We start from the raw sequence: 26,944 nt of genomic DNA, 5'->3' as shown, positions 1-26,944 counted from the left end.
GCCCCGCAGCCGCCGGGGGCTCGGGGCGAAGGGAGGGGCCCTGCGAGGGCGGCGGGCGGGGCAGAGGGTGCCGGGGCCAGCGCGGTCCGGGCGCACCTGGCGTGTGTCCCCTCCGCATTCCCCGCGGTGCCCGTGTCAGCCCGGCCATGGCTAAGTCAGTCTTTGTCTGCTTGGGTACCGGAGGGTATGCACACCTCACCTGGACTCTCCTGAACTTTGGGAAGGGCTCACTGAGGGGAAACAATTCCGTTGCGGTGGAAGCTGTGGGTAAGGAGGAAAAGGACGCAAATTAAACTGAAGGTGTGGTTGCCAGTGTGGGGCTGCTGTAGCTGGGAAGAGGCTTGCCGGACAGGAGCGCCTTCCTCCTCTAAAGCAGAAGGGTTGGCTGGGTTTCTGAGGAGGCAGGGCAGTGCTCTGGGCTGGCCTCGATCTCTGCTGGAATGTTCAGCCAGTGCAGCAGTTACTCACTCCGTGATAAACTTGGATGACCTTCATGTTGTCTTTTTGCTGAACTTGCTCGGCAGGTATTGATCATATTGATGCCTTTCTTGGACACCAAACCTGATCATGGAAGTCTAGACATGGTCTAAGATACTTGTATATAGCTCATCCTGCACCCCCAAACACAGTAATGTAATTTTCCTTCCCTCCTTTCAATGTGTGTGAGGCTGTTCTGCTGCTTGGCTTCCCAGCCTTGAAGTACCACTCTTGGTGCCGGTGGCTGTGGAGTGAGGCAACAGGTCTTGGTCCTGACTTTAAGAACAGGAGGGACTGATTTGGGCAAGCAGCAAAAATCCAGTATGTTCAACTACCTACCCTTTTATCTTGGATTTGGCTGAGAGAGTTATGAAATAGGGGCTCCAGTCTATGCCATGGAGGGTTTTCAGTGGAACTGTTGAGTTAATCCTATCCTGAAGCAGACATGGAAAGGACACTTTCAGTGCTGCAAGGATTTTGTCTGGATAGCTAATGGTTGTCCAAGGGGAAGTGTAAAGAATGGCTATTCCTGTTGTCCAGACCCTGTGCATTCCAGGACTGCATTTCTGATGCATGGCAATAAGAAGATAAAGTTTGCTTGCAGGAAAATTTGGTAAATGGAGAGGCTATGAGATGGGTATTTGGAAGTTCTCTTCTGTTAGAAAAACTGGCAATCCTTTGTAAAACTCAGTTATGTCAGGGGTGAAGTTAGGCTGAACGTTAGACTTATTTAGGTGTTCAGTACTGAAGACACCACAAATGGTGTTCTTTCCCAAGAACTGTTGGTCACTGACCTGAATGTTTCCCTGTAACCTCTTGCAGGGTGTGTCTGTGGCTGGTTCTTCTTGTACAGCATGGGAAGATGCTCTAGAAAAGTTTGAACTTGATGTCCTGGGGCAGCCCTTGGTGGCTGCTTCCAGGATGAGCAAAGTTAATTTCAGACCAGTGTCCACCCAACCAGATTTTGAGGAACTGCTAGATCCACCTTCCTTCACCTCCCTGAAAGGGCTGTGTGTCCCCACTGCTTTCTTCAGCTGGGCAGAGCCATGTGTTCTGGTTCATGGAGAATCAGTTCTAGTTCATGATCAGCCCTGCCTCTGCAGCAGGGAAAATGCACCACTGGTGAGGGTGGAAGGAGTTCAGTGCTGTGATTCTGTTTTCCTCCCTCCCTTCCATTGTACGTTTTGTGCAGAGTCACACTGTCAGGTTCATCCCGTGCACCTTGTCTGAATGCTGGGTGGTGCTGCAGCAGTGTGAATGAGAGCAGAGGAGAAGGGCTTTGCTGCCAGATCCTCCAGAGAGGCCCTCTCTCCCTTTATGCCTGAGCTGGAATTGTGGATCCTACTCCCAGAGCAGTCTGTAAGACAGGGAGGAGACCTGAGTGACTGCTGCTGCATCAGAGTTGTGTTTATAGAAAGGTTTCTGTGCAAGCACCTCTCTTTTGCTTCTGCACTACCTACCGTAAAACCATAAGGATGAAGGCCACCCTCTTATTGCTCACTGCCCTAACCCCATTCACTGCCTTGCTTGTCATCCCTGAAGAAATTAAAGAAACACAAAAGATTAAAATGGAGATGAGATCTGAACCAATGACTTAATGCAGGATGGTTATTTGTCAGTGTGGTAAGGGACCACGCACAAGATGTTTTGAAACTTGCCCTTATCAAAGGGTGGTTCAGTTATCTTTCTTCCTGACTGCTTTTTGGACCATTTCCTAATCTTCCACATTATTGGAAAGAAAACATTGCCCATTTCAGAGTTTAAACTTCAGGTATTTAAAGACCATATATGTGTATGAAAGGTGTCTGAGAAGGAAGGTTTCCTTGGAATCTTCACCCGCTTGTAAAACAATGTGCCACCCATAAAATAACCTGCCCTGACTCACAAAGCTCACTACAAGCCAAGTGATCTGATCAAACCTCAGAAAATAATCAGGCGAGTTATAAGTGTTGCGATAGGGGCAGAGCATTTTCAGTTGTTGACTACACAGTAAATAAAGCTCCTAAAGACCAAATTTTTCCTATTTCATTTTTCCATACAAGATACTTTAGTTCTCCCCAGCAGTCTCCACTGTGCCATATTGAACCATCCCTTAAGTTTAATTTTTACAGCAAGTAGCCTCTGAAAACCAACGTATGCATTTCCACTTTTTTTTTTTCCCCTTTTCATCCCCATTTTAGTGTTTAACTGAAACGCAGACATTGAGGATTTTTGGAGAAGAGCTCTGTATTCATCCAGTCTAGGACCTGGGTCTAGACTCTTAGCCTTTTGGGAATGGCAGGTAAGCTGACATGTTGTTGAACACATCCCTGCATCAGTAGGGGAGGCTGCAAGAATCTGCCATGTTTGTGAATAGACTCTGACAATTATGACTATTAAGTTCAGGTGAAGCTTTACCTAAGACCACCCTTCCCTTCTTTTTGTAGCATTCAAGGTGCTAATGTATGAATTTTTCTGTTCTTAGTTTTGCCAGGACCCAAGGATGAGTTCTCAGAAAAATGCCTTACCTGGTTGTATTTCTTCATGTTTTCCTTACAGCCGTAGTCATAAGCTTGAAATTTGTCTGCATGTTTTATCTGTTAATATTGTAACAAGGACAGATAAAATGAAAATGTTAAGAGACAGAGTACAGGAGTTGTTTACTTGCATATGATTGAACTCAAGTCTCAGGCAGCAGACAGGATTCCAGGGATACTGAGGAGGGATTGTGAGATAAGTGGTTCACCACCTTTCCTCTTGCTAACATTTTCTCCTGATCTTCAGCCACCACCCTTTTTATGTTTAGTAATTACAGCCTTGCTGCCCTATCTTAATTGGCTCTTTAGTTAGCTAAAGTAGCTCTTTGTGGTGCAGGAGCATGTCAGAGCTCTCACTAGCCTGGGATACCTCCTCAAAATCCTCAACTTTTGTGTGCGTGCTTGGTCTGGTCTGGTCTGCTCACAGTAGTGGCAACGATATCAGAGGCTCTGAACTGCATACAAGAATATTGGGAGCTGAGTGTGAGTACCTTAGCACTAAACTGTTGTCTTCTGTGATTTGTCTAAAAGGAATATCAAAATAATAAAGGATTAACCTGTCTTACTGATAATGTGTGTGGTTTTTTAAAATCTAAACTTCTAAGTAACAGAGGATATGATAGAACTCTGCTAACTCATCTCTATTTTCTGTCTCTGGCTTCTGGGTTTCTGGTACGAGGAATTTTAGGCAGGGGATGTACAGCAGCACACATGTATTTTTGGGCTGGCTTAAGTGGCACAGTTCACTTAGAGTTCACTTAAGTTCACAGCTCACATAGAGTTCACTTAAGTTTGCTGTTCACATGGAGTGATGTGTTTCTGAGCCAATGCCATCTTGCCCTGGTCTGATTTGGAGCCTAGGCAGAACAAGCTAGAGGTCTGAAAGTGGCATAAGGTACCAGCAGAAGAGGCAGTTCCCCATTTTGCCATTGTGCCAGCAGAACCCTTTGTGCAGTAAACTGGCTTTTGGAGGTAATCTGCAATTAACCCTCTGGCAGACCAGATTTAACCTAGATCACTTCCTTGTCTGGTTTTCCCTGACTGTAAAGTTCTCACTTATCCCACCTGCCAAGTGCCTAGATTGTGCTTGTGTTCCCTTCTGCAGCTTTCTGCACACATCTCCATAAATAAAGATGAAGGCTGGAGACCATGAGAGGCGTGATGTGCCCTGAGGAAATCTCAGAGCCTGGGCCAAAGGGGAAATTCAGGGAATGATCTGATGAGCCATGGGGAGCAGGACTCCCTCTGTGACAGGTGAGAAGATGTGATGGGCAGATTTCCAGATCTGTTACCTCTGGACTTCCCTGTTGGCTGTCAGTGGCATAAAAAGCCGTACTAAGAGTGTTTATATGTCAGCACAGTTATACCTGCTGCCAATGGATAACATTCTGTACTGATGTTCCGGCTGGGTAGTGTCCAATGTATGAATCTGTTCGACTCTGGAGACAAAGCAGAAGTGTTATGAAGGCACAGATCCAGTGCTGTGACAGAATAAAGCTGTGAAGACCCTGAGCACCATACTGCTGCATACCCCATTTTTATAGGATATTCTTCAGATATAAAAATGGAGGTTGAGGAAAGATTCACAAATACACTAGTTTACAGTAGGAATGATTATATAGGATTTTATATCTTTGGGATAATCTTTTCAACATTCTCAACATAGAGAAAACATAATTTGAGAAGCATGTATGGCCTTTTTTTCCCAGTTTGTATGATTTGCATAATACTTTTAAATATACTGAGCATAATCAGTAGAGAAAGATTGTCAATATACATACAGTTCTCTTGAGCATAATGAAGCTGCGTGTGTGAGCACTTTTTATGGGTACACTTGTTAAATAGTCTGAGAGATTAAAGGTGACTGGAGAACAGACATGTGAAAGGTCTGTAAGAACAAGAGGTAGCAGCCAGAGTAAAGGAATACAATCTTTCTTCTGGGAGAAGTGTGAAGAAACAGCTTTGAGTTTTGGCTGGAAATCTTTCAGTGTGTAGCAAGAAAAAGAAAACATCTCTTATGTTCAGAGGAGTCAGATGTCTTGTTGTTTAGGAAGAAAAAGATATGAATTGTGCAAAAGAGAAAAAGATCTTTGTCCAGTTCCCCTTCAAAGCTTCTTCAGATTTACTTGTGTGAAGCTTTTCTTGGAGGTGCTTACCATGTTCATATTTTGCATCATGCCTCCGGCTAGGTAGCACAAGATACTGCCACAAACTTTCCCCAGACATGCACAGAACTGTGTTAAAGGTCTTTCCGTCAGCTCATTGTGTTGAAAAAATCCTTTGCAGCCAAATAGTAACTGAGGGGAGGAAAAGTGCAAAACTTTTCTTAGCTGTTGCAAGATTATTTCATGCAGTAAACTCCCTCTTCTTTAAGTCACTCTCTCTTCTTTAATAGCCTTGCCTCTTCACAAGAGGCAGGATTGCTGAAACTGCTTGCCATCCCACTATCCATTATGGAGTGTTCAGACCACTTGTTTCTCCTTCTCCTTGAGACGAGTGCTGGAGGTCACTGTCCATCTGTTTTTAGTGTACTGATCTCAGTGAGAAAGGAAGTTGCACTGCACTGCACTGATGGCTGTAGAATATAAGAAGTCCCTTTTTGCCCTAATACTTTTTCCTGGCAGGTACAAACTGTACTGTGAGTACCAATCCTAAGTAAAGAGGGATCAGACAAATGAGACAAATGAGAAGGGTATAGAGCTGAATGCTCTATAGTCACATCATGGATGCAGCTTGGACAGGAAGAGGATGTGCTTCTGTGGTTTGACATACAGTATAGCATGCATGATTTCCACATTCCCAGCAAATTCTATTAAGTTGACACCTTCTAGTGTTTAAGTTTCATTTATCACTCTACAAGTGAATACTTTACAACCATAAATGATCTGCATGTCTGATAAAATTAAGATGTGAAATGTCTTATGTGTGTTTTTTATTAGTGCTTGAGGCTAGATTTAGTAGACTATATTAGATTTCTTTTGTTCGGGTATTTGAAAGCTTGCTTCAGAAATAATTTGACTTAAATAAATAATGGTGAAAGTATGCCCGCTACCTTAAAGAAATGGCAAAAGCCATACCATGTGAACCTTGCAGGTTAGCTCTTTGGGAAGTTTGAAGTCTGATACACTGAATTCAATTCTAACTGATCACCCCTTAGAAGTTCAGGCTGAGTGAGTCCAGTAGGGAAGCAGACAATTATGTCTTTCTCTTCAGAAAGAGAAATTACTTACCCTGATCAGTGCCTCGGGAAGCTGTGTAATCGTTATCATAGGACTGGTAGCGTGTGTGATGGTGGTCACTGGTGCCAAAGCAAATAATGCTTTAATCTTCTGAGACAAATCAGGATAAGTAGAAAGTGCTATGAAGCCTGCAAGCTCAGAAAAAGAAGTCAAGTTGATAAAGAGATCTCCATAGACCAAATAAATAAAAAAGCAGTAGGCAGCAAAGGAGTGAGGCTAGGTTAGCATCCCATTGGCTATTTTATATTTCTGTGCTGCAGACCTAAAGAGAATGTTTGATTCTTGCTTAAAACTTTTATTTGGAAGATACAGTTCATTCTAAGGATACAAGCTCATTAGAGCATGTCCTGATACTGCTTTCGTCAGAACTGATAACTTTGGTTATCAGTTTGGTTGAAAAGGTATATTAATTAGATATTTGAAATTCAAATTCTCTCTAAAGTTCCCTAAATTCAAAATAAAAAGTTTCTTATCTTGCAGTCTCTAAAAGACTGTACATGTGTATGCTGCCGTTCAGCAATACAAAAATTATCTGAAGATTAATAATTTTTTTCCTTGTAATTAAGCGCATACTTGCATGAAAGTGAATTCACACGTAAAGGAAGAGTATAAGGAAGGCATTAAAGCTAAAAAGGGTTTGTCCCTGTTTTCTGAATGTGTTTAAATTTCTCCACTGATGGATCTGACTGGCTGACATAGCTAGCTAAAGACAAAGAAGGTGGCGATTTCGTCTGAACTATTAATTCTGTAAAAAGATTCTTAGAATACACATATGGGAAGAAAGGAAAATAATTTTCTAATAATGCCACTTTTCCCCATTTTTTTCTGTGTTTCTGAGTTTGTTTTTGTAAAAAGACAACTGTACACTGTGACATAAACCCCAGAGTCTGCTCACAGATCTTTTCTATAAATCATAAACACTAACACTGACTGTTTGGTACCCAGACAGTTCTAACATTACCTGCAGCTGATCCTTCAGAGTGACCAATATAGTAAACATCCTTCTGTCCCGTTTTATTCATGATGAAGTTCAGCTCTGCTGGAATATCATATTTACCTATCTCATCGAAGCTGCGGGGAGAAACACAAAAAGCTGGCAGACTGTGACTATCCCAGTGTGAGTTACTGACTGTCAGTTCTGTTCATGGCAGCAAGCAGCACCCATTGAAGGAGGAGGTTGCACACTGTGTCTGCATCCTGGCTTGAGCTGGGGAAGTGGGCAGAGGGGAGCAGCTGTGCAGCCTGGCTGCCTGATGCCTTGGGCTCTGTGTGGATGAGGTGCCAGCTTCACCTGACAGCTGCAGTCCTTGGGGAACTGAATTTAATCAGTGCTTTCACCTGCATGGGTTCCAAGAAATCTTTTCTCTCAGATAACATCAGCTGCAGTAGATCAGATTTCTAGACTAGGCTGAGCATTCTCCTGTCCTTTCTGCATTTGGGACATGGTGTCTGGTGGGAGACTTCGAGGTTACAGATGCCTCCCAGTTTTGGAAGCCTTTTCCCACAGAAAGCAGCAAAGGTAACCTGTGTGCTTCCAGCTTTGTTTCTGTGTGTGCTGATTCCAGAAGAGCCTGTCCAGCTCATGCAGCCAATTCCTTCTTATAACCTCCCTGATATTCCCAGGCTGCATCTGTGGACAAGTTTGTCTAGTCTCCTTAAATGTTGCATGTCCCACTTGAAGTCAGATTATATGAAAACATGTCGTGTTTTCATGTAATTTAGAAGGAAATTTTTTCATATAGTCAGAAGGGGAAAAGTTCTGCATTCTAGTAGCAACTGCCTAATCTTGCTAGTTCCCTGATAGTTGCTTTCTTGAGAAATTCTTTCTCCAAAGAGTACCTGAACTGCCAGAACTCTTTCTGGCAGGGCTTAAGGGTCTTATGTTTTAAAGACCAGGTGTCTCCTCGGCTGTTTCCCAACCAGACATCATAGCCAGCATCTGCAAGGATGAAGCCCAAGCTGTTGTTGGGCAGGTTGGCAATCCAGTGAGTAGAATCTGATAAAATACCATGATGTAGCAAGACTGCAGGCTTCTTCCCTAAAACAGAAGAGATTTTCTTAAGCTGTAACAGTAATAAGTAATGTGTACTTAAATCTGGGGGGCAGCATTTGGTTTTGCAGAAGTTTTTTAACCAATATACAGAATTCAGGCTGCATTCTAGCTGAATGATGCTCCTATCCAATGATGCTGGGTACCCTTGCTGAGATGGAAAGGTATGGAACTTTGCATTTGCATAGGGGAAGGATGGGGAATCCATGTAAGAGTTGGCTCTCAGACTGTCCTTATATCCTATATATCATACCTGTATTTTGGCTGTTCCTTCCAGAAGGAATTCGGAAAACACCAAGAATGTATCCATCCTCCGTCGGAACTTCATATTCCTCGCTGGGGAATCCGTGATATCTGATAATTTCACTCTTTGGAAAGCCAAAGGAGAGTTTGTTATCATTTACAGTGAAGATATTGGTGCAAGAACTGTTTGGAGGCTGCTTCTGCCCAGGAATGTGAAGCTAGCCAAGAACATGCCAGGGAGATAAATGTGATAGCATATTGCTAGCCTTTCTCTACTGTGTTGTAGTGGTAGGGAGGGACACCAAAAGGGATTCCTGCAGGAAAACAAACCCCATGTCTCTCTTTTTTGTGGATGATCCTATAGCTGCCATGCTGTAGCCATGGAGGCTGGAGGATGCAAACTGCAGCAAGAGGAGTTGGAATGGGTTTCTGTGATTTGTGTATTCTACTTAATGCTTAATATCACTCAAATTGTAGTAACTGATGTAGCTGTGGCACTCAAGCACTACACAGACTTTTAAGAGTAGCAGGATGCAGTAAAATCTTCATCAGACCTGCTTAGATGGTAGTTGTCTGAAATTTGATTCCCTATTATGGGGCAAAGCGAGTGACTAACCTTTTGGAGATAGTTTATCCTGTTTTACAATGCTGACACAGGTCTGTAGTATGATATTCTGCCTTGGAATGTGGTCAAACTACTCAATATCCTATTTGGCAAGCTATAGTGGTAGGCTGAGAAGGAGCATCATGTATTTCTGTTGTGTTGAATTATGCTAAGACAGGTCTGATACCTCAACACCAAATTAGCATCCTGATAATGAAACAAAGGTCTGGTGAAGATAAACTGCTAAGCCAACCTGGAGACATAAGGTTGGTAGTCAATCACTTTATACTTTCAAAGTCCTGTCCACTTTCACATGGTCAAGTTCTCCTAACATATCCCTTCTTGGACCGTGTATGAAGATTTCTCCTTTGGATTGGGACGCCCCTCAAAGTTGCTCCTCGAGGCTGAGCAAAAGAGATTTTGCCCACAGGTGTTGGTGTGAATGAGGGTGAGTTAAATCAGTCTCTACTTTAATAATTGTTTCTTTTTGCTAGCTTTAGTACAATTGCTTTTATATGATTGCTTTGATATAATACACTGTCCTATATTATCTTATACCAGTAGTTTTAGGTACTCTACTGTGTAGTAAAAAATTCTGATTGGGTTATTTTTGTCTAATCATTAATTATAATAAATCATTCTTTTTTATATAAATATATCTGGTTTGCCATGGTTAGTCTCGCAGGACAAAGTTGTAGAATGTTTCAATCACACCTTTATAATTCCTTAGCCTTCAGCAGTGAGAGTCAAAGACTGGATTCAGCTGCATCCAAGCTCCTCTTTGAGAAGGAGTTTAGAAATCAAGGGGGTCCCTTCAGTACCTCACAACTCAACAGAAGGGCTTCTCTAATGAGCATTTTCTGAAGCTCCCACTCTCCCCACAGCAAGGTTGTACCTTTTCAAACAGTAAACATGCATCAGTATCTCTATCTGATCCACAGTGAGTCCTTTCTTGCCGAAGTGTGGTTAAGCAAGCCACGGAGGGTGGATCTCCTATTTCAGACTCACGGTACCACCTACTACACTGCTGCCACAGTGAGGAAATCTTTGGTGATTCAGAGCAAGGGGTTTTTGTTTTGAGAATCTGTTGTTTGAAGAAGGGGTACAAGCACCCTTACCACTGTACTAGGCAAAGAGGTTGTTACAGAAGGCAGGCCTTGAGACTAGAAGCCAGCCTTTGTTTCCACTGCAAAGGAATTCTTCTCTCTAGCTCAGGCTGTTTGGATAGGAGCATCAACATTTCCTCTAGGTCTGTGCTGCTGGAGGGACCCCTTTGAAGGGAACTTACTTTAGCCTCCTGATAGGCACTGCTAGACAGTGGTAGTGGGAGAGATGCTTTAGAAAAGGACAGAAGGTGACCCAACTTACAACGTTCATGAAACATTCCGGGTTGCGACTCTTCTTGCAGCGGCCTGTGTCAACACCTGCAGGGGAGGCTGCTGTGAATCCTGCTGAAAAGGCAATTCCTTGGGAGCAGAGCAGCACGAGGAGGCACCACATCTTGGGGCTGTGTGGAAGAGCAGGTGCTCTTTGTTCATTAGGAAGAGAGTGGTGTGGAATTCCACAGGAGCACCCAAGAGGAGAGTCTCCTGAAGGTTGCCCAGAGTCTGTTCCCCAAGGGCTACCAGAATAAAAAACTGTAAAGGAAGGATTGTCTACAGCTTTTCCTGTTTAATATGGACTACAAATGAGTCAAAGGCTTCAGGATGAGAAGGAAACAACCTGTGTTTATATGGCATTGATGCTAGTTTGTGATGAGTACCTTCCTTTCTCTCTACATAGGGTCTTTTCTATTGTAAAGCTGTATTTCTTGGAGAAAAGGCTGAATCTTCCTGGATTTTAGGCATTGTCTGGTGGTCACAGCAAAGCTTGCCTGAGCAAAAATCATAGTGCTCTCTGTGTAGTTAATGCCCTGCTTTTTGGTTGTAGTCACCTTTGTAATTAGCACGGATGGAACAGGTCATAAACCCAGAGTGTTTTATCTGAATCACCATGGGGAAGATCATTAAGGTTTGTAGAGTATAGAAAGGACAGGTAAAATATTTTTTATTTGTTTCCTCTGAATTTCTTGAGGAGGGAGGGAGTGGGTTGTCAATTATCTTAATTTTTCATTAAATCTATCATATCCCTTGAGTGGCTACAACATTTGGATTAAGCCACAAATTGAATATTTTAGATAGATATAATATAAAAATTATATATCATTATATATTATTAGAATATATATACGGTGCAATATTATACTTTTAATTTTGAAATCCCAAGTCATTGTGATCTATCCACTTTGTAGGAGATCACTCCAATTATTCTGTACAACAGAAATCCTCTTACCTGTGTGCTCTGGAAGCACAGTTTCAGAGTAAATATTCCACTGCTTTCTGCTATTTTATTGCGCTCAAACAAAAGTAAAAAACACATTCCTCTTTTTTTGCATGTGGAGCATTGTTTGGAAAAAAACCTGAAAAGTCCAGCATAAGTCACAGTTTGTACTAAAGATGAATCTATGTGGTAGGTAAATTATTACCTTTTTTATGGTGTGCCATTTTCTATGTGCTGTACTGAATATGAAAGCTTTGTAAATCAGACATAATGCACCAATCAACTCTAAGGCTTGGCACACAGCTGTCTCATTAATTTCAATGGCCAAGTCATAGGGGCTTTGAACAATAATCTAGTATTTTTATGCAATGAAACAATGCCAAAGAGTGACATTTACCATGGCAAACTGGAAATAACTGAATTATTTTAAAAAGGAAAAAAAAGGTAGAGGAAGATGCCTGAAAGACATATTCAAAAATGCCATTTCTGGAGGTTTTTGATATTAATGAAAACAAACCTTAAACCTTCTAGAAGTTCATCATTGTACTCTTGAGAGAGTCATATGGCTTTCACATACACTATAACTGGGACAGAAATACACCAGGCTAGCAGGTGTCAGAATCTCTGAGTTAATTTGCAGGGAAAAATCAAAAGCTTTTGCAGCTGTAAGAACAAGATTTATTTAATTTATGTACAAGCTTTCCATGCTGAGATTTCCATGCATCCACAGTGACATTCCTAGGGGGAAAAAACAAAGAGAACAAAACGAAATCCTCAGTTACTCCTTTTTCCCTTTGCATGGGCCAAAGTCCTTTTCCTCTCCACCTCTGGCAAACCTGCCCTTTGATGCACAGCAGTCAGGAAGGAGCAGGCTGGCTGCTCTGAGAACCAGCTGCTCAGAACCAGGAGAGCACATCTGCATGGAGACAGGCAAGGGAGAAAGAGAGCACGGATGCACATGAACAAACTTACCTGTGCTTTGACTCCCGCACTTGCACCGCCTGCTGCAGCTCCTGGTCAGTCTCCTGCTGATTCCCTGCCAGAAGCCTGTGCCAATCTAAGGAGCAGCAGTAGGGCTCTGTGTGATCTGCATGCATAGGAGAGCATGTTTAAGTGCTGCTTGTTTGGCAGTATTTAAGGAGTGGAGCTATTCTATGATAAATAGCACCGTTGCATGAATTCTGAAAGACCAAATTGCACCATGGATCTGATGAGGTAAAGAGGCATCTAACCTGTCATTAGAATACTTATGAGGAACTTGGTTATTCTTGTTCCCTGAGGCTGTGGCAGATCTTTATCTGTACTGCTACCTGTCTTACTAAGTGCTGTAACTACTATATTTTGGGATAAAAAGGAGAAGAATCCGTCTTTTCTCAAAACTTTCTAGTTTTGTGAATGTGATCTCTGCTGCTGTGAATAGTACAAAAGCTGTTTTGGTCACTGGTTCCACACCAGTTGCTTGTTTTCTGAATTGCTGATTGTTTGGGACAATCCTTCTTTGTTAGATAATCTTAGAATAAAACCAGAAGTGATTTGAAAGGTGTGAACCCCACAACATACAAAAAAGAGTTTGCTCTGAATTACCCTTCTTCTGTAGGGATTCTCAGGAACTGAATTAAGTTTGAAAGCATTGTTTAAACTTCAAGTCAAGAGAGGGTGCTAACACTCATTCTTATTATTTCCAAGCCACCCCCATAAACTCTGTGAACACAATATATTAAGACCCCTGCCTAATCACTGAATTAATTGAAATCAGCCTGGGGGGCTTGATCCTCACTGAAACTGGCCTGGCTTCTGGATGCTACAAATTCTTTGAAATGTGGGTGCTAATGATATGCTGCCTTGCCTGGGAAAATGAATGAAGTAAGTTCTTGTTAGTAAACAAAACCTGAGAGTCACCACAGAAACAATTCTGCTTTATGAAGTAGGGCACACTCTGTGGAAAAGCCAAAATGGTGATTTCTCAATGAAAAACATCACAGTTCAGCAGGTCTGATACCCCCACTTAGTGAGAAATATTGAAGACTTTTCTCTGCTTTATTCCCAGATAACACAATTTTCAGGTCATTCCCAGCTGTCAATTCCATAAAACAATTTTTGTTTTATGGAATTGCCAGCTGGGAATGACCTGAAACATTTTACCTATATCACCTTGTGGTGGCATACGGGATGTACAATATATTTCCTGATATTGTTGATGGGAAGTGAAGAGCAAAAGATATGTTAACCCATCTGAAAAGGAAAAGAGAATGAAAGTTATGCCTATAAGGAGAGAATAAAAACCACAAAGCCTAGAAACAGAAACTTCCCAGGATGGGCTGCCCTTACTTAGAGAACCAGGGAAGCTAAGAAAGTAAGTATTCTGTTTTAAAATGCTGTGTCAAAATTGAAGTCCAGGTGGTCAGGCCTGGAGCTGGATACAGCATGAACTCAGTTTAATGTTATAAAATACAGGTTCTGGTCCATGCCATGGAAGGGTCTTTGGGTTTGTTGGGTCTGTTGAGTTAATCCTGTCCTGCAGCAGAGGTGCAAGGGACCTTGCAAGGATGTTGTACAAGTGGTTAACAGTGTTCTGAGGGAAAGTGCAAGGTGTCAGTGTCCCGCTTGTGCAAACATTGCCTGTTCCAGGAGTGCATTTTTCAGGAATGTGCATTTGGGAGGACTGTTCTGCACACATGACTCCAACAAGCCACAGGTTGCCTTCCTGAGAGTAACGTATCTCATGTGATTCGTGGCAATACAAATTCTAGTGCTTGGAATTTAAAGATACAAACAATCTTCTGAGACTTTTGTTGAATATGCTGCTCTTAAACTATTGATAGCTGGTTTGAAAAATTAGTTTACCTTATTATTGCCCTGGTGAAGATCCTTCTGAAACATATTTAGTTGCCTTCTGGCTCACGTGAAACTTTTGAATGTTGTTGAATTCTGTCAGAAAGTAAGAATCATGTTTCCTACACAGACTGGGCAGGGGACAGTTTGCCCATGCACTGTCTTGGCACCCTTTGCAGAAAAAAAATCCCCTTATTTATTAAAAAAAAAGTTTTTCAGGATTCTAATCTTCATTTACAAGCATGGCAAAGAGCACTGAAGCAATTGGTTAGTCAGAAGTGAACCTGTGACTATATGCATTTGCATGATTTTCATATCTCATCATGGCTGGGCTGCTTGACTGTTCTTCAGTTGAATCTCTGACCAAAGTAGTCACTTCAGTGCTTTTCAAGAGGACCTGGGATGGGATGCTTTGGAGAGGATGGATTTTTTTTTTTTTTGTTGGTTTGTTTGTTGGGGGTTTTTAAATACTTTTTCAGATTACCATACATTTATTTATTTTTGTTAGGAAGAGATTAATTAAACTACTAAGTTGTTTTATGTAACATCTTAGTGATTCAACATTTCTTTCAACAGGTTGTAGTTTATAAATTCCAACAAGCTGGTCAGTAGATGCAGGAGGATGTGGATATCTTGGGATCTTGATGTGAAGAAGATCTTCTGAAACACTGGTGAGGAAGACCGTTTCACCTTTGAGGTGTTACTTGCTCTTCCATGTCCTTAGTCCAACGTCATGTTCACCACATGCTTGAAGACCAGTCTGTCGTGAGGATCCCAGAGACTCTGTCACAGGTAGGTTTTGTGTCTGTGTCTGTTACCTGCCAGCCTGACTTTCTTCTGAAACAGCCACTGAAAGGGCTAGAAGTGGTGCCAGCAAAAGAACACTACCTCCAGAGGTGTTGTACTACTTTAATTAGACAAGGCTGGAGATAGAATAAGAAATTTTATATGGTCTCCACCTCGCTGAGAATAAACACTTAAATTATTTGGAAATAAAAGTTCTCAAATGTAAGGCAGAGGGCTTGGATTTAAGATGCATACTTACATGAATATGTCTTAAAACTTTTTTAAAAATTTGCTTGAGATACATGAAATGTGATTTAAACTATAAAAGGAAAAGATATTTTTGAGGTGAATGCAGAAATTTGAAATACACATGCCTTGCTCAGAAAGACTGATGCCGTCAGCATCTTATCCTCAGGTCCATCAGCAATAATTCTCTTCCCAATTAGCATATAAAATTATCAGGTTAGACATGAGTCATATTCCTTGGCTGGGCTGGGCTAGAAAGAGAAGACTGAGCAAAAATGATGAAAGCGGCCGGCCTGCTTAATTAAAGAGTGAGAGGCTAATTACACTGGGAGTTTTCATTAAAGGCGTGGGATTTAGTTGCTTCCCTTTTCTTGACAGGCATTTTCTTGCAGAAGGTTTGGAATGTGTTTTAGTCAACAGTATCTTGAGTGGCAAACTAAGTACAATTGTTCATTATTTTAAGTTTTAGATTTCATGCTCTTTATTCTTTTCACTCCTCCATTTCTTTACTTGTGAAACTTCCTTCCCTTCTCTCTCCCTCCTCTCCTCAACCTGTTTTTCTACTTTCCTTTTTAGGTAACTGGAGGATGTTGTTGCAGAAATGACAAAGGAAAATGCTTCTGTGTTGTAACTTGTTCCATCAGTCTCCCGTAAGCTGCTGTTCTCAGGTTTACCTCCCTGGGTTGGGTTTCTGAAGACAATTGTTTTACGCTACTAAGTAGAAAGCACTGAGAGGAAATATAGCTTAAGAAAAAGTGATGCTTTTATGTTAACTATTAACCAGATTCAAACAAGCTCGAGCACATTTCAGGTGAGGGTAACTTGCTGGGCTGTTGAACAAGAAGGAGCTCCAGAGTGAAGAATAGGCATGGGGATACTCTATTCAGAGGTACGTGACCATTTTCTGCAGTTACTGGTGCTGTTGAAGGTATGGATATTCACTGGGCTTGGTTTGTCCCGTTTGCAGCCTCCCATAAACAGGCTTATAGTGATCTGGAAGTTTTTTCCCTCTGGAAATGTTTTCCTTTGTCTATTACAATCTGTCAGTAGTATTGTTTATAGAAGCAAAGAAAATGCAATAACTGGCATAATTATCATGGCTTCACAAAGTATGTGTTCAGCATTTTCTGTTGTTCTGTGTTGAGATCAGAACAATCTGTACATGGTGCAAGCAACAAACAGCTTTGCAAAAGGCAGACAACTCCTTGGCTTACACTGAATACAGATAATAAAGTTAATGCCTAAGAAAACCTTCCACTCTCCCCATATTGTTTTAAGAAGGTAATTATTTTTTACCTTATCTTTATGGGTTTGTCCCCAAACCACAGTTCATTTAACATTTTCCTGTACTTTAGCATAAATTCTACCTAAACATATTCTGTTATAAATTTCCTATTTGTACATGTGGGGACAAATGAAGACTTTGGTCCTTTGTGACTGTGAAAAGAGTGCATTGCACTGTGTTTCTTTTTCTGGTGGCAGCATTACATAGCTGGTGCTTTTAAAGGTTACATTTCTATGCTGAAAGCCACCTTGTATTTTCAAAAAAGCTATTCGGTGAAATCAGGTATCTTCTCCTCTTTCAGAATTACAAGGAACTTGAATCTGGCATTCATAGGGTGATCGGCTGAACAGACTGTAGCTTATTCTGAAAGGGTTTCTTGCCTCTCTCCAGATCTACTACTCTGAGATAGTATTGCAGTGGAAATCAGTGTTGTCTAGCTTAATTACACAGGTTTTTAAAGAATGTTTAAAAGCTTTCCATGTTTTTCATGCTTATTAGTTAATATTTTCATATAAATTCATTTTCTCTCTTTAAACATTTTGAGATACAGTTTTCCGCGTAAATTATGGTTCATTTATACAGGATAGAATGCTAGGGCACTGAAAATAAAGAATTGTAAGTTGCCTTTTCTGGGAAGCACAACTTACTTGGATATTAGTGTATTCCTTGGCATCCTAAACATAATTTAGACTTTTCTGTTAAGTTCATAGCATGCTTTTTGTATAAGTTTGGTGCAACGGAAGAGGCTATGGATTGGTTCAGAATATTTTGACATTGCAAAATGTTTTTCTTTTTTTCTAAAAAATTGCAAAGAGTTGATGTAATTTAGGCAATCCCCTGGAGTTCTAAAGGAGGAAGTAATTGCAATTGAAATTGTTCTCCAAGTTGCAAGACAGGCTTTACCTTCACCTCCTCTCTGTTGGTTGAATGCTTTGTCCTTCATACTGTGCCACTAACCTTTACTTGTGTGGTAGAACTTGCTAAGTAGCTGAAGGTTTATCACTAGCTCATCAAAGCTGAGCGGAGGGTGATGCAAGAAACACCAGACAGGTTCAGATGTGGTGGTTCCCCTGGATCTGGATAAACTACCAGGACCTAGCATCAATCATGTTCTGCAATTGATTAAAAAACCACAAAAAATTGGTTCTATAACTGCTCTTTCTGATAGTGGAAGTGTTATTGCTTTTCTTGCACCACTTATTTGGTGATCTTGTACTGAGTGCTCTCAGCCATGAAAACCCTTGCATGTCCTGTGAGTATTTCTCACCTTCCCTGAAGCCTTATATACTGAACAACTAAATTCTGGTCTGAAGGGCTTGCAGAAGAAGAAGTATTGTAGAAAGAGAGATTTTAAACACTCAGTTATTGGCATACTTAATCTTCAAACTCTACTTTCCATTCTCCAGTGTCTGCCCCCTGCTTTTCAGCTGGGCAGGCTGTGCTCTAGTTCACGATTATCCCTGATGCTGTGGCTGGGAAAAGGCATCTCTGGAGAGAGTTAAAGGAGTGTTTGGGGGTTGTGATGATTTTTCCCTCTCTTCCACTGCATGTTTTGTGCAGAGTCACGCTGTCAGGTTCATCCCGTGCACCTTGTCTGAATGCTGGGTGGTGCTGCAGCAGTGTGAATGAGAGCAGAGGAGAAGGGCTTTGCTGCCAGATCCTCCAGAGAGGCCCTCTCTCCCTCTTTGCCTAAGCTGGAACTGTGGATCCTACTCCCCCACCCGAGGCCGTGTCTGTATGGGGTGAAGTGTTTGCTGTGCCAGTGCTGGGTCTGCCCTGCTGCTTTGAGGGGGTGGGCCAGGTCTGTTGTGAGCTCCCTGGGGCAGTGAGGACACTGGGATTTGTAAATGATGTGGTGTGGGCAAGAGAAGCCACTCTGTGACTTGGACTGCAAACCACTCCTCCAGAAGCTGAGAACTCAGTTCCCACTGGTGCTTTCTCTGGTGGGAGCACTTCTCACACATCCCTGCAGGAGACTCCACAGACACATCTGCTCCAGTTGCCAGTGCATCTCTGGGAACAAGGGAAGCTGCAGGGGCTCTCCTGGCTGTCCTCCCCTGCCATCAGACTTCTGCTCTCACTGTCCTGCTCCTTGCCACAGCTGAGCATGAGCACAAGACATGAACTTTGGATTCTTTGGGTATGGCTTGCCCCTGCAATGTGAAGCTCAGGTATTCTGAGAACTATCCCATGGGTTTATTTCTCTCTTGTGTATGATGAGTGGATAACAACAACACAGCAACAGCAATAACCCTAACACAAATATGAAACTGGCTGTATCACTACTGAGGCAATCTTCTAACACTGTACAAAACAGAGTGAGATTTTCCAGTCTCTTACCCTCCAGCATTTTCTAGAGACTTAAAGGAAATTTGTTTTCTGGGGTTTTGGATGGAACCTACTGTTCGTTCCTAACACTGATCTAACTCCAAACTTGTCCTCCCTGCTGATACTCCAGATAGGTGCTACCTGTTTGTAAGGAATTCTATTATTGTCTTAAGAGAAAACTTTGGGGAATAGTTTAAAACAGTCTTAAGCACAATTAGTGCTCCTTTAGATAGGTTTGCCAGGCTGACAACCAAAAAACCTGAGAAGTGGAAGAGTTTTGTGGCTGAGGCTTCACAACCACAGAAATCCTGGCACATGCTCAAGCCCCATCCTGGGGCCAGGCAGGTTTTGTGTCCAATCTGTTGCTACTGGAAGCTCGTTTTGTTACCTTACTCTGCTTATGAATACAAATCTCTTTCAAATTTTCATGCTAAATTTTTTGGTCAGATGTATCATGTTTTTCACCATGTTCCTTGAAATTAATTGGTCTTCTTTAATACTGACCCTTTAATTTATTCTGGACAGGGACAGTGCTGTCTCTCCCTAAGCAAATCAACCTTCAGGCTCTTCATATTCCTCAGCTGTAGAGATGTTTCATGCTCCTGCCATGGTCTGATCTCATTTCAGGACCCAAATGACAAGAACTCTACACACTATCCCAGCAAAGTGTCTTCTGTAACATCTCTTTCTGTGAGAGACACTATCTAATATAGCATTTGTCTTTTTGGGACAAGTGGCTGATTGTCACCTATTTGTATTTTTTCTTATCTTTATACTTTCCTAACACATTTTTTCTGAATCCTTATTGTTATTGGTATCAATATCATGAACTCATAGTTGTTGGCAGTGCTTTGTTCCTTTACTTAAATATTCTGCTATGATGTTTGCTTTTCCAGCCATGGAAAAGCCAATTTGAGAGATATATTACAAATTTGGTCTGTGAGACTTTCCACCTTTCTTTGACTAAAAGGTATTTTCAAGAATACAAACCAGCAGAGTGGGCCTCAAAAAAAATCCCATACAAATTGGAAAAAAGTTTGTGTTTCTTTGTTGTTTTTTTCCTTTAAATGTGAATGGAACATGTTAATGCAGACAGTAAAATTTCTACAAAGTACCCCACTCCAGGGGAAATAATAATGATTCAAAATGCATCTTTACTTTACGTCATACTTTAAATACATCAGTTTCCCAGGTATTAGTTGCTGGAATGGATGAGAACTGCTTCATTACATTTTCTGGCCCTGGATGTTTTCTGAGGACAGCTGGTTTCAGTAGGTGAAAGAGCACCTGTGACTTGTGTGTGCTGGCTCTGTGCATGACTTCAGCCCCAAATAACATGGTCTCTTAGGGAGTGGTCTGTGTGCCTTCATTGTTCATGGCTCTAGAACTGAGTCCAGCAGTAGTGTAAGGTTTAGAAAAAGATCCCACAGATCAATGAGAGCATCGGTCAGAAATGCCTTGGGTTTAACCACCTAGCAAGTAAAAGTCTTGGAGGAAGCACAGAAAGGAAAGTAAATAAAGCATATCCTTGAGCTGCTGAATGAGCAAAACCAGCTCAGAAAGGAGCAAATTTATATGGTAAATGACTGGGATTTGAACAGATGTTCAACCAAAGAGCAAATCTCCTGCATCTTTAAATAAGCAAAGTAATATGTAAGAAAAATAGTAGGGAAATCAGAGGTGCAGACTCCACAGGATCTTCTCTCTCCTGGGCATGAAGATAAAGTACTAGACACCAACATGACAGAGAGCAAGGTTCTAGAGAAAAACTGATCTTTTAGATGGCACCTGTGTGCAAATCACACCAAAAGGGGCTTGAAAGAGGCTTTTCGCCTCAAAATCATTAAAACGGTTCTGGTTCTGGTGAAATGCAAAATTCCAAATTGTATAAGTATGCTTCTATACAAATACAGACAGATGTGCATGTTTAAAATATGGAATGTGTCCTTTGTAGATTTTCGTCTGATATAATAAAAACAAAACAAGAAGTGGTGCAAGGTCTGGTAAGCATGTAAATACTTCGTTTGGAAACAAATCACTTCTCTTACGCAGCTGTCCAGAAAACTAAGCAGTAATTATGCTGGAGATAAACCTGTGTTGTAGATCAAAGTTTGTCTGAAAATTGTAAATAAGATGAATATTTTTAAGGCAGGAAGGTGTAGGAGTAGAGGTGAGGACAGAGGGAAGGGAACAATCTGGAGGAGTGAGGAAAGAACTCAGCGTTCAGGACTAGATCTTTTTCATATAGAGTATTTAGGATGTGAAAAAAAGGACAGTGAAGAGGAAAAACTACAGCTAATATTTAAAGAAAATTTCTGTTTTGGAAAATGTTGGGCAAAATCCTCAGTACCAAAGAAAAGGAAGATGTACTCTGTTTTTGACTGGAGAATTCAAATGCTACCAGTCTCCCCCATCTCTGAATGTTAGTTTCTGCCTGTATAAGGCTGTTTGAAACCTGCAGTACTCCTGCCCTTCTCAACTTCTCCTTAGTTTGAATTCTTGCTACTGGTGAGGAAAGGAATTGCAGTTTAGGTCAAGGATGTGTAGAAATACTGAGCAAAAAGCTGACCAGCAAGCAGTTCTCCAAAGCCAGGCAGGATCTGACCTGTGGGCACACTGGCATGTATTTTTTTAGCTATGTCAAGGTCTAGAAAAGAAATATTGGTGGGGGCTTGGTTTTTCAACTTTCACCTGAAGTGTGGTTCTCTTCTGGGAATGGATGAGTCAGGAGTGTTTCATTCTGCTCAGCCAAAGGTAAAGCCTGAGGTAAAGTCAGGCATGGGGCTTGTCCCTGCTTGCTGCTTAATACAGTGACCAACTCCTGGGAGAATGCAAGCCGGCTTTGGGTTTTTTGTTTTTTTTGGGTTTTTTTGGGGTTTTTTTGGGTTTTTTTTTGCGCTAATGGCTGCAAATAAACAGGACTTATGTCCTGGATTCTAGAAATAGCATCCAAAATGAACAGAAAATCCATCCCACTGTGCAAAGTCTCTGACTTTGGGACTGAGAGCTGTGTAGCAGCTGCAGGAGTGTCTCCTACCACCATCTTCTGGAAGGCACCAAGAACTACAGCCTCTGTCAAGGGTTTTGGGGTGTGTGAGTAGTAAGCCAGAATGGGAAGTGTGGATGTCTTAGTGAAACACGTGCTGATGAATATTATCTTTTCATTTCAGCCCATCTGCCAGGCAGCTTATAACAACGATTTCAACAAAGTTCATCTCCTTTTGGAGAGCAACAGCAACTATTTGAATGTCCAGGACAGCTTCCTTGGAGACACCCCCTTAATTTGTGCATGTAGACAAGGAAACAACAGGATAGTTAACTATCTTTTGAGGAAACATGCTGATGTCAACCTTAGAAATAAGGTAAGTGGCCACTGATTCTTCCTTTGTGGGACTGTTCTTTCAGATTCTTGGAGTGCCAGTGGGGACACTGGGAAGCACAGACAAACCTCAGGTTTGTTTCCTACTGAGGATAGGTGGAGAAACAGGTGGAACTAAAAGGCTTCTCTGCTTATTTTGGGGTCCTGTGTCCAGCTCCATCTTGACAACCTGTTGCAAGTTTAACACTGCAACACAAAACTTTGCAGACGTGCCCTTTAGTTGCTTTGGTATATTCAGTATTTAAAGACTTTTTAAAACTATTCTCAATAGGAGTCTGTGGTGGTTTTTGCTACTTTCCTGTTTTTCTCTGATCTAAGGTCTCATTTGTCCTTGCTGCAGCAGCCAGCACCTCTGTAAGAAGGGGGGCTGTGGTGATTCCTCCTGCTGATTTACCTTGCTGTGTGGCAGCAACAGCCACATGAGATACCCACTCTCTGCTTTGAATTTCTGCAGCCAGGTCTAAGTTTGCCAACATACACATGGAATCCTTTGGATCCCACATCCTTCTTGCATGTGTAGTCCAATTTCCATGACCTTCTATGTGTTAAATGTGCTTCTGCTTGAATGAAGCAAGATGCATGTGTCTATTTCTGCTTGAAAATCACAGGAGATTTCCTATTAGACAGTATAAAAGAAAGCTTGTGTAATTTAAAATGGTCTGCTCTGGTCAATATTAAGTGAAGTGAGTTCACTGAATCTGTACTAATGAGAGTTGCTTTGTCTTTAGAAGGACTGCACTTGCCTCCATTATGCTGTGAGGAAACGGTTCACCTTCCTTGACTATGTGCTCATCATAATCCTCATGCCAGTTATGCTAATTGGATACCTTCTCATGGTGAGTCTGCATGGAAGCAAGAATCACCCTGCATCTTTCCCTTGCCATTTTTCATGGCAGTGTTTCAGGCTAGAAACCTCTACAGAATATGGACTGCTTTCTTAAAGCAAAACTGAATATGTACAACAGAAGGAGCAGGGATTTTGCTGTGGCTATAACTGGTGAAGGGACAGATCTGTATTGCTGCATCAGTCTGACATTTCCAGAGACCATGCCTCTTTTTGGAAAAAAACCCACAGTATTTAGTACAAATATACTTAAGACTATATACAGATTAACTGTGTTACTCTTTCCCTTGCACCAAACAGGTCTCAAAGACAAAACAGAATGAACACCTGGTCAAGATGTTGCTTAGAGCTGGAGTCGATGTGAATGCTACTGACTCTGTAAGTGGGTTTATACAAAGGCAAATGTGGCTCACATGCAGGAAATAATACTAAAAACAGACTACATAACCTTTTAGCAGCATAGCTGTAGTAGGAGTATCAGGGACTGAACTGACTAATGTACCAGGAGGGTTCAGTGTTTCTGCATGACACTCGGGCAACAGATTTATAGTGTATAGAGAAATAATTCCCCACTGACCAACTAATCCTCCCTTTCTGAACAGTGCCCTCATAAGAGAATCCTGGCAAGCTGGGCTCAGGTACTTATGTATTAAATACCCAATTCTGTAAAGCTTCTAGTGATATAAGCATCTGAGTCTATCAGCATTTATTTTGAACTGGAACAAAGTTGTGGGCTACAGGGCAAGACCCTGTGTCTTCTCTTGGTCTTCAGAGTGTGCTGATCTGCCATATACAGAGTTATGGATCCACTAGCCTACTTACTTGGGTGAGGTAAAGAGCTCCTCTTCTCTAAGGCAGAAAAGGAGAAACACCAATTTTATCAGCAATGAAATTCTAAAACATTGAAGTGCAAGCAAACAGTATTGTTTAAGATGTAGTTTCTGATGTCAAGCTCATGTGATCCTCTGAAATTACTGATTTCCTACTAATGTATCAAACCTATTTTAGCAGTTGCATCCCAGGGAAGGAATTAAGTTTTTGGTCCTGTTTTTCTCATGGAAATGTATTTGTTTTACTTTGTACTGTATTGTGACAGGAGATGCTACAGGTAGTCTTACTTACCTAAGCTCTACTAAAGAAATCATAGAGATAAAACTAATTTGCTTCTATTTCCCTTCAGTCTGGCAGCACAGCCCTTCACTATGCTTGTGAAATGAAAAACCAGGCAGTCATTCCTCTGCTGCTTGAAGCCCATGCAGACACTTCTGTAAAGAATCGGGTAAGAAGGTGAATTTGATAAATGTATTTGCTTATCATGGTGGTCAACCAGTAAGCACATTGTAGGCCTTAGCTGGTGCACAGCAATGTAAAGAAAAGGGTGCACATCTTCCCGGCAGCCAGTTTGTCTCCTGTTTTCTTCTTAGCTCAGAGCTACTCTATAGTTATTCCTAAGGTGCAGGTTGTAGGGCAGGGATAAAAGTCTTCCTAGGTGGTTTTTGTACTGTTGAGCACCCTTCTTCTCAGAGGCCAAGTCAAGCTGCTTCTGTCACCAGAACAGCCCAAGTGTTACCCAAATCAGTATTGACCTGGGACTATCTGCACTGCTGAGTTGAGGTGAGCAGTGTATTATCTATGTTGCTCTTGAAATCAAATCTTAGCTGAGCTCCCTACATTTAGATATTACTCTCAGGAAACAGCAGAAAGGCTTTCCCTCCTGTAGGGGAGGTCTCTGTTCTTTTCTTCAGCCAGAGCAGTATTAGGCCCAGCATGTCGTGAAACCTTTATTTTAGAGCAGAAGTGACAGGGGACCTTACACAGGTAGCAAAGTTAGGAAATCTCTTTGTATGTGACCCATATCTGTCATATTGTGATGTATTTCATGTGTTTCTTTCAGGATGGGGAGACTCCCTTAGATATAGCAAGAAGATTACAGTTCCACAACATTGAAAGAATGATAAGAAAAGATTCTTAGCCATCAAGGACTCTCAAACATGCAGAAAATTACCTCATCTGGCAATCCACCTTTCACAACAGCAGAAGTGCTGCAAAGGATGAGGGCTGACACTTTGTAAAGACTCAGTCCACCCATTCCATCCAAAGACTCACATCCACCCATTCCTTGCTGCAGACTTGGACAAGTTTGTGTGCGATTTATCAGTACCCCAAGGCCATGAAGTTCATTTTATTTTACCGTCATAAATTACTACGCAATAGTGTTCAAAATATTGCCCTTTCCATCTGCTTCATCAGTTTTATTACTTGACTTCTGCAGACTGTGGATTTTGAAAGGTAGCTATAAAATATCTGGAAGCCTAAACATTGCATATGATGGTTGGCAGCCAATGCAAAAATAAAATTTCCTTTAGAGCGTGTGCTACTTGTTCCATAGGGGAACTAAATAATGTGCTACAGCAGTTATAAAAGGTCTGGTACCCTTCTTCTAAGTATTTATCTTCCTACAATGGGAGGGGCTGGGAAAATAGATCTCTCAGTTGAGCCCTTCCTCTTTCCATCCTTCCTACAATTTGCACACACCTTAATTCTCACTGTGTTTCTACAAAGGTGGGACTTGGGTTTCATCTAAGAAACAGCAAAAAGAGATTCAATGCCTTGCTGGATTAAGAAATAAAGTCAATTCCCAGATCACTTTAATGCATTAAGAAATAGTAAAGAAAATATGTTTGGCTCAGTAGAGAAACTGGTCTCTTGACTACCTTTCCAATATAAACAGTGTACTAAATTAAAAAAAAAAGAGTCAATAAATGAAATGCTGTTGATGGAAACCAGATGTATCATTCCCATGGGACTAGGCAGGATAGCCTGCTGTACAGAGTGGTGCATGCAGCAGGGGATAATACCAATCATAATAATATATCCATGAGTCTTCTCTTGCATAAGTGAAGGCAGAAGAAAACCTGCAGTAATAAGCAATGTATAAAAGTGGTCCAGTGTTTTGTGATTTAATAATGCAGCAATAAAGGAGAAACTTCTTTCATACACTGCTGGGTTGTGCCTCCTTGGTCTAATATATCTTTATTTTTGTTGACAATTTTGGCCTTTTCCTGTAAGCTGTCAGAAGTGCAGTACAGCATTGCTAATGGGTGCCACAGTGGGTGTGTGGACAAGCTAGTGTACTTTTCCTCTGTTGCATAGACAGATATATTTTGCAGTGTAACTATTGTATTGGACGTCAACTCCAACTACAAAGGGTCTTGGCTGGACAAGATGAGCCTGAAGTTGCAGCCAGAAACACCCCATGAAATAAGGATCCTTGTTGGAGCCTGTAATAATGAACATTTTGTGTGCAGTCTGGGGCCAGGCACTCCAGACCAGCTGGTAGGTGAGAAGAGGGGAGGCACTTGCATGGATTATGAAGACACCATCTCTTAGGGCTGATGGCTGTAAAGGGAAAACATCCAACTGCTTTGCTATGATTTAGGAACTGCTTGAGTGAAGAATGGCCCAGACACAGAGCTGTGTAAAAGTGAGTGCTGACAGCTGAGAGTGCTGGCAACAGCTTCAATGCCAGTGTGAAGAATAATTCATAGGGTGGAAGCTATATTGCCTGGAGTGCACCTTGCTGGATGGGTCTATGTCTCCTTATTCTACAGCTGCCACCCGTGGTCTTTGAAACTGTGAGGGGCTCAGGGTGTGTGAACAAACATTTGTGTGATTTGTAGGCATGGGGAGAAGATAAACACTTCAATAAATTTTTTTGAGGTTGGATTTCTTGATATTTTTTGGTCATCTATTATTTGCTCAGTTTCTTGTGCTTGAAGATCTCTTGGCTGTGTTG

The 26,944-nt window shown here is 41.6% G+C and overlaps 2 protein-coding genes across 3 annotated transcripts; one reads left to right on the top strand and one right to left on the bottom strand.

Moving 5' to 3' along the window:
- Window positions 1-104: 104 nt before the first annotated feature.
- ANKRD22 (ankyrin repeat domain 22) lies at window positions 105-26,784 on the top strand. Of its 2 annotated transcripts, XM_039709058.1 has the most exons (8): window positions 105-267; window positions 14,857-15,072; window positions 15,889-15,962; window positions 22,096-22,287; window positions 23,033-23,140; window positions 23,449-23,526; window positions 24,329-24,427; window positions 25,043-26,784. In XM_039709058.1, the coding sequence occupies exons 3-8, from the start codon at window positions 15,927-15,929 to the stop codon at window positions 25,118-25,120; spliced, it is 591 nt and encodes a 196-aa protein (XP_039564992.1). In that variant the 5' UTR covers window positions 105-267; window positions 14,857-15,072; window positions 15,889-15,926; the 3' UTR covers window positions 25,121-26,784. The 2 variants fall into 2 exon arrangements, with proteins under 2 accessions (XP_039564992.1, XP_039564993.1); XM_039709059.1 differs by lacking the exons at window positions 105-267; window positions 14,857-15,072 and having other exon boundaries at window positions 15,889-16,201.
- On the bottom strand, window positions 2,008-10,635 carry LOC120502033 (lipase member M-like). The gene is made up of 9 exons (XM_039709048.1): window positions 10,498-10,635; window positions 8,536-8,650; window positions 8,072-8,270; window positions 7,194-7,303; window positions 6,224-6,360; window positions 5,150-5,290; window positions 4,361-4,432; window positions 2,985-3,053; window positions 2,008-2,013 (listed from the first exon to the last, which is right to left on the bottom strand). The coding sequence occupies exons 1-9, from the start codon at window positions 10,627-10,629 to the stop codon at window positions 2,008-2,010; spliced, it is 981 nt and encodes a 326-aa protein (XP_039564982.1). The 5' UTR covers window positions 10,630-10,635.
- Window positions 26,785-26,944: the final 160 nt, after the last annotated feature.

This window comes from Passer montanus, unplaced genomic scaffold (genome assembly GCF_014805655.1).
Source record: "Passer montanus isolate IOZ18808 unplaced genomic scaffold, ASM1480565v1 scaffold21, whole genome shotgun sequence".
Lineage (NCBI taxonomy): Eukaryota > Metazoa > Chordata > Aves > Passeriformes > Passeridae > Passer > Passer montanus.
This window is presented reverse-complemented; position numbering and strand designations above follow the sequence as displayed.

What these genes read in the sequence shown, in the direction of transcription:
- LOC120502033 (XM_039709048.1), bottom strand. Translation starts at nt 10,629, where the DNA reads ATGTGGTGCCTCCTCGTGCTGCTCTGCTCCCAAGGAATTGCCTTTTCA. An exon ending in AAGGAACAGCCAAAATACAG is followed by an intron (nt 8,271 to 8,535) that starts GTATGATATATA and finishes CTTCTGTTTTAG; the next exon opens with GGAAGAAGCCTGCAGTCTTG. An exon ending in AAAGAGTTCTGGCAGTTCAG is followed by an intron (nt 7,304 to 8,071) that starts GTACTCTTTGGA and finishes TTCTCCCCGCAG; the next exon opens with CTTCGATGAGATAGGTAAAT.
- ANKRD22 (XM_039709058.1), top strand. Translation starts at nt 15,927, where the DNA reads ATGCTTCTGTGTTGTAACTTGTTCCATCAGTCTCCC. An exon ending in ATGTGAATGCTACTGACTCT is followed by an intron (nt 23,527 to 24,328) that starts GTAAGTGGGTTT and finishes ATTTCCCTTCAG; the next exon opens with TCTGGCAGCACAGCCCTTCA. An exon ending in ACACTTCTGTAAAGAATCGG is followed by an intron (nt 24,428 to 25,042) that starts GTAAGAAGGTGA and finishes TGTTTCTTTCAG; the next exon opens with GATGGGGAGACTCCCTTAGA.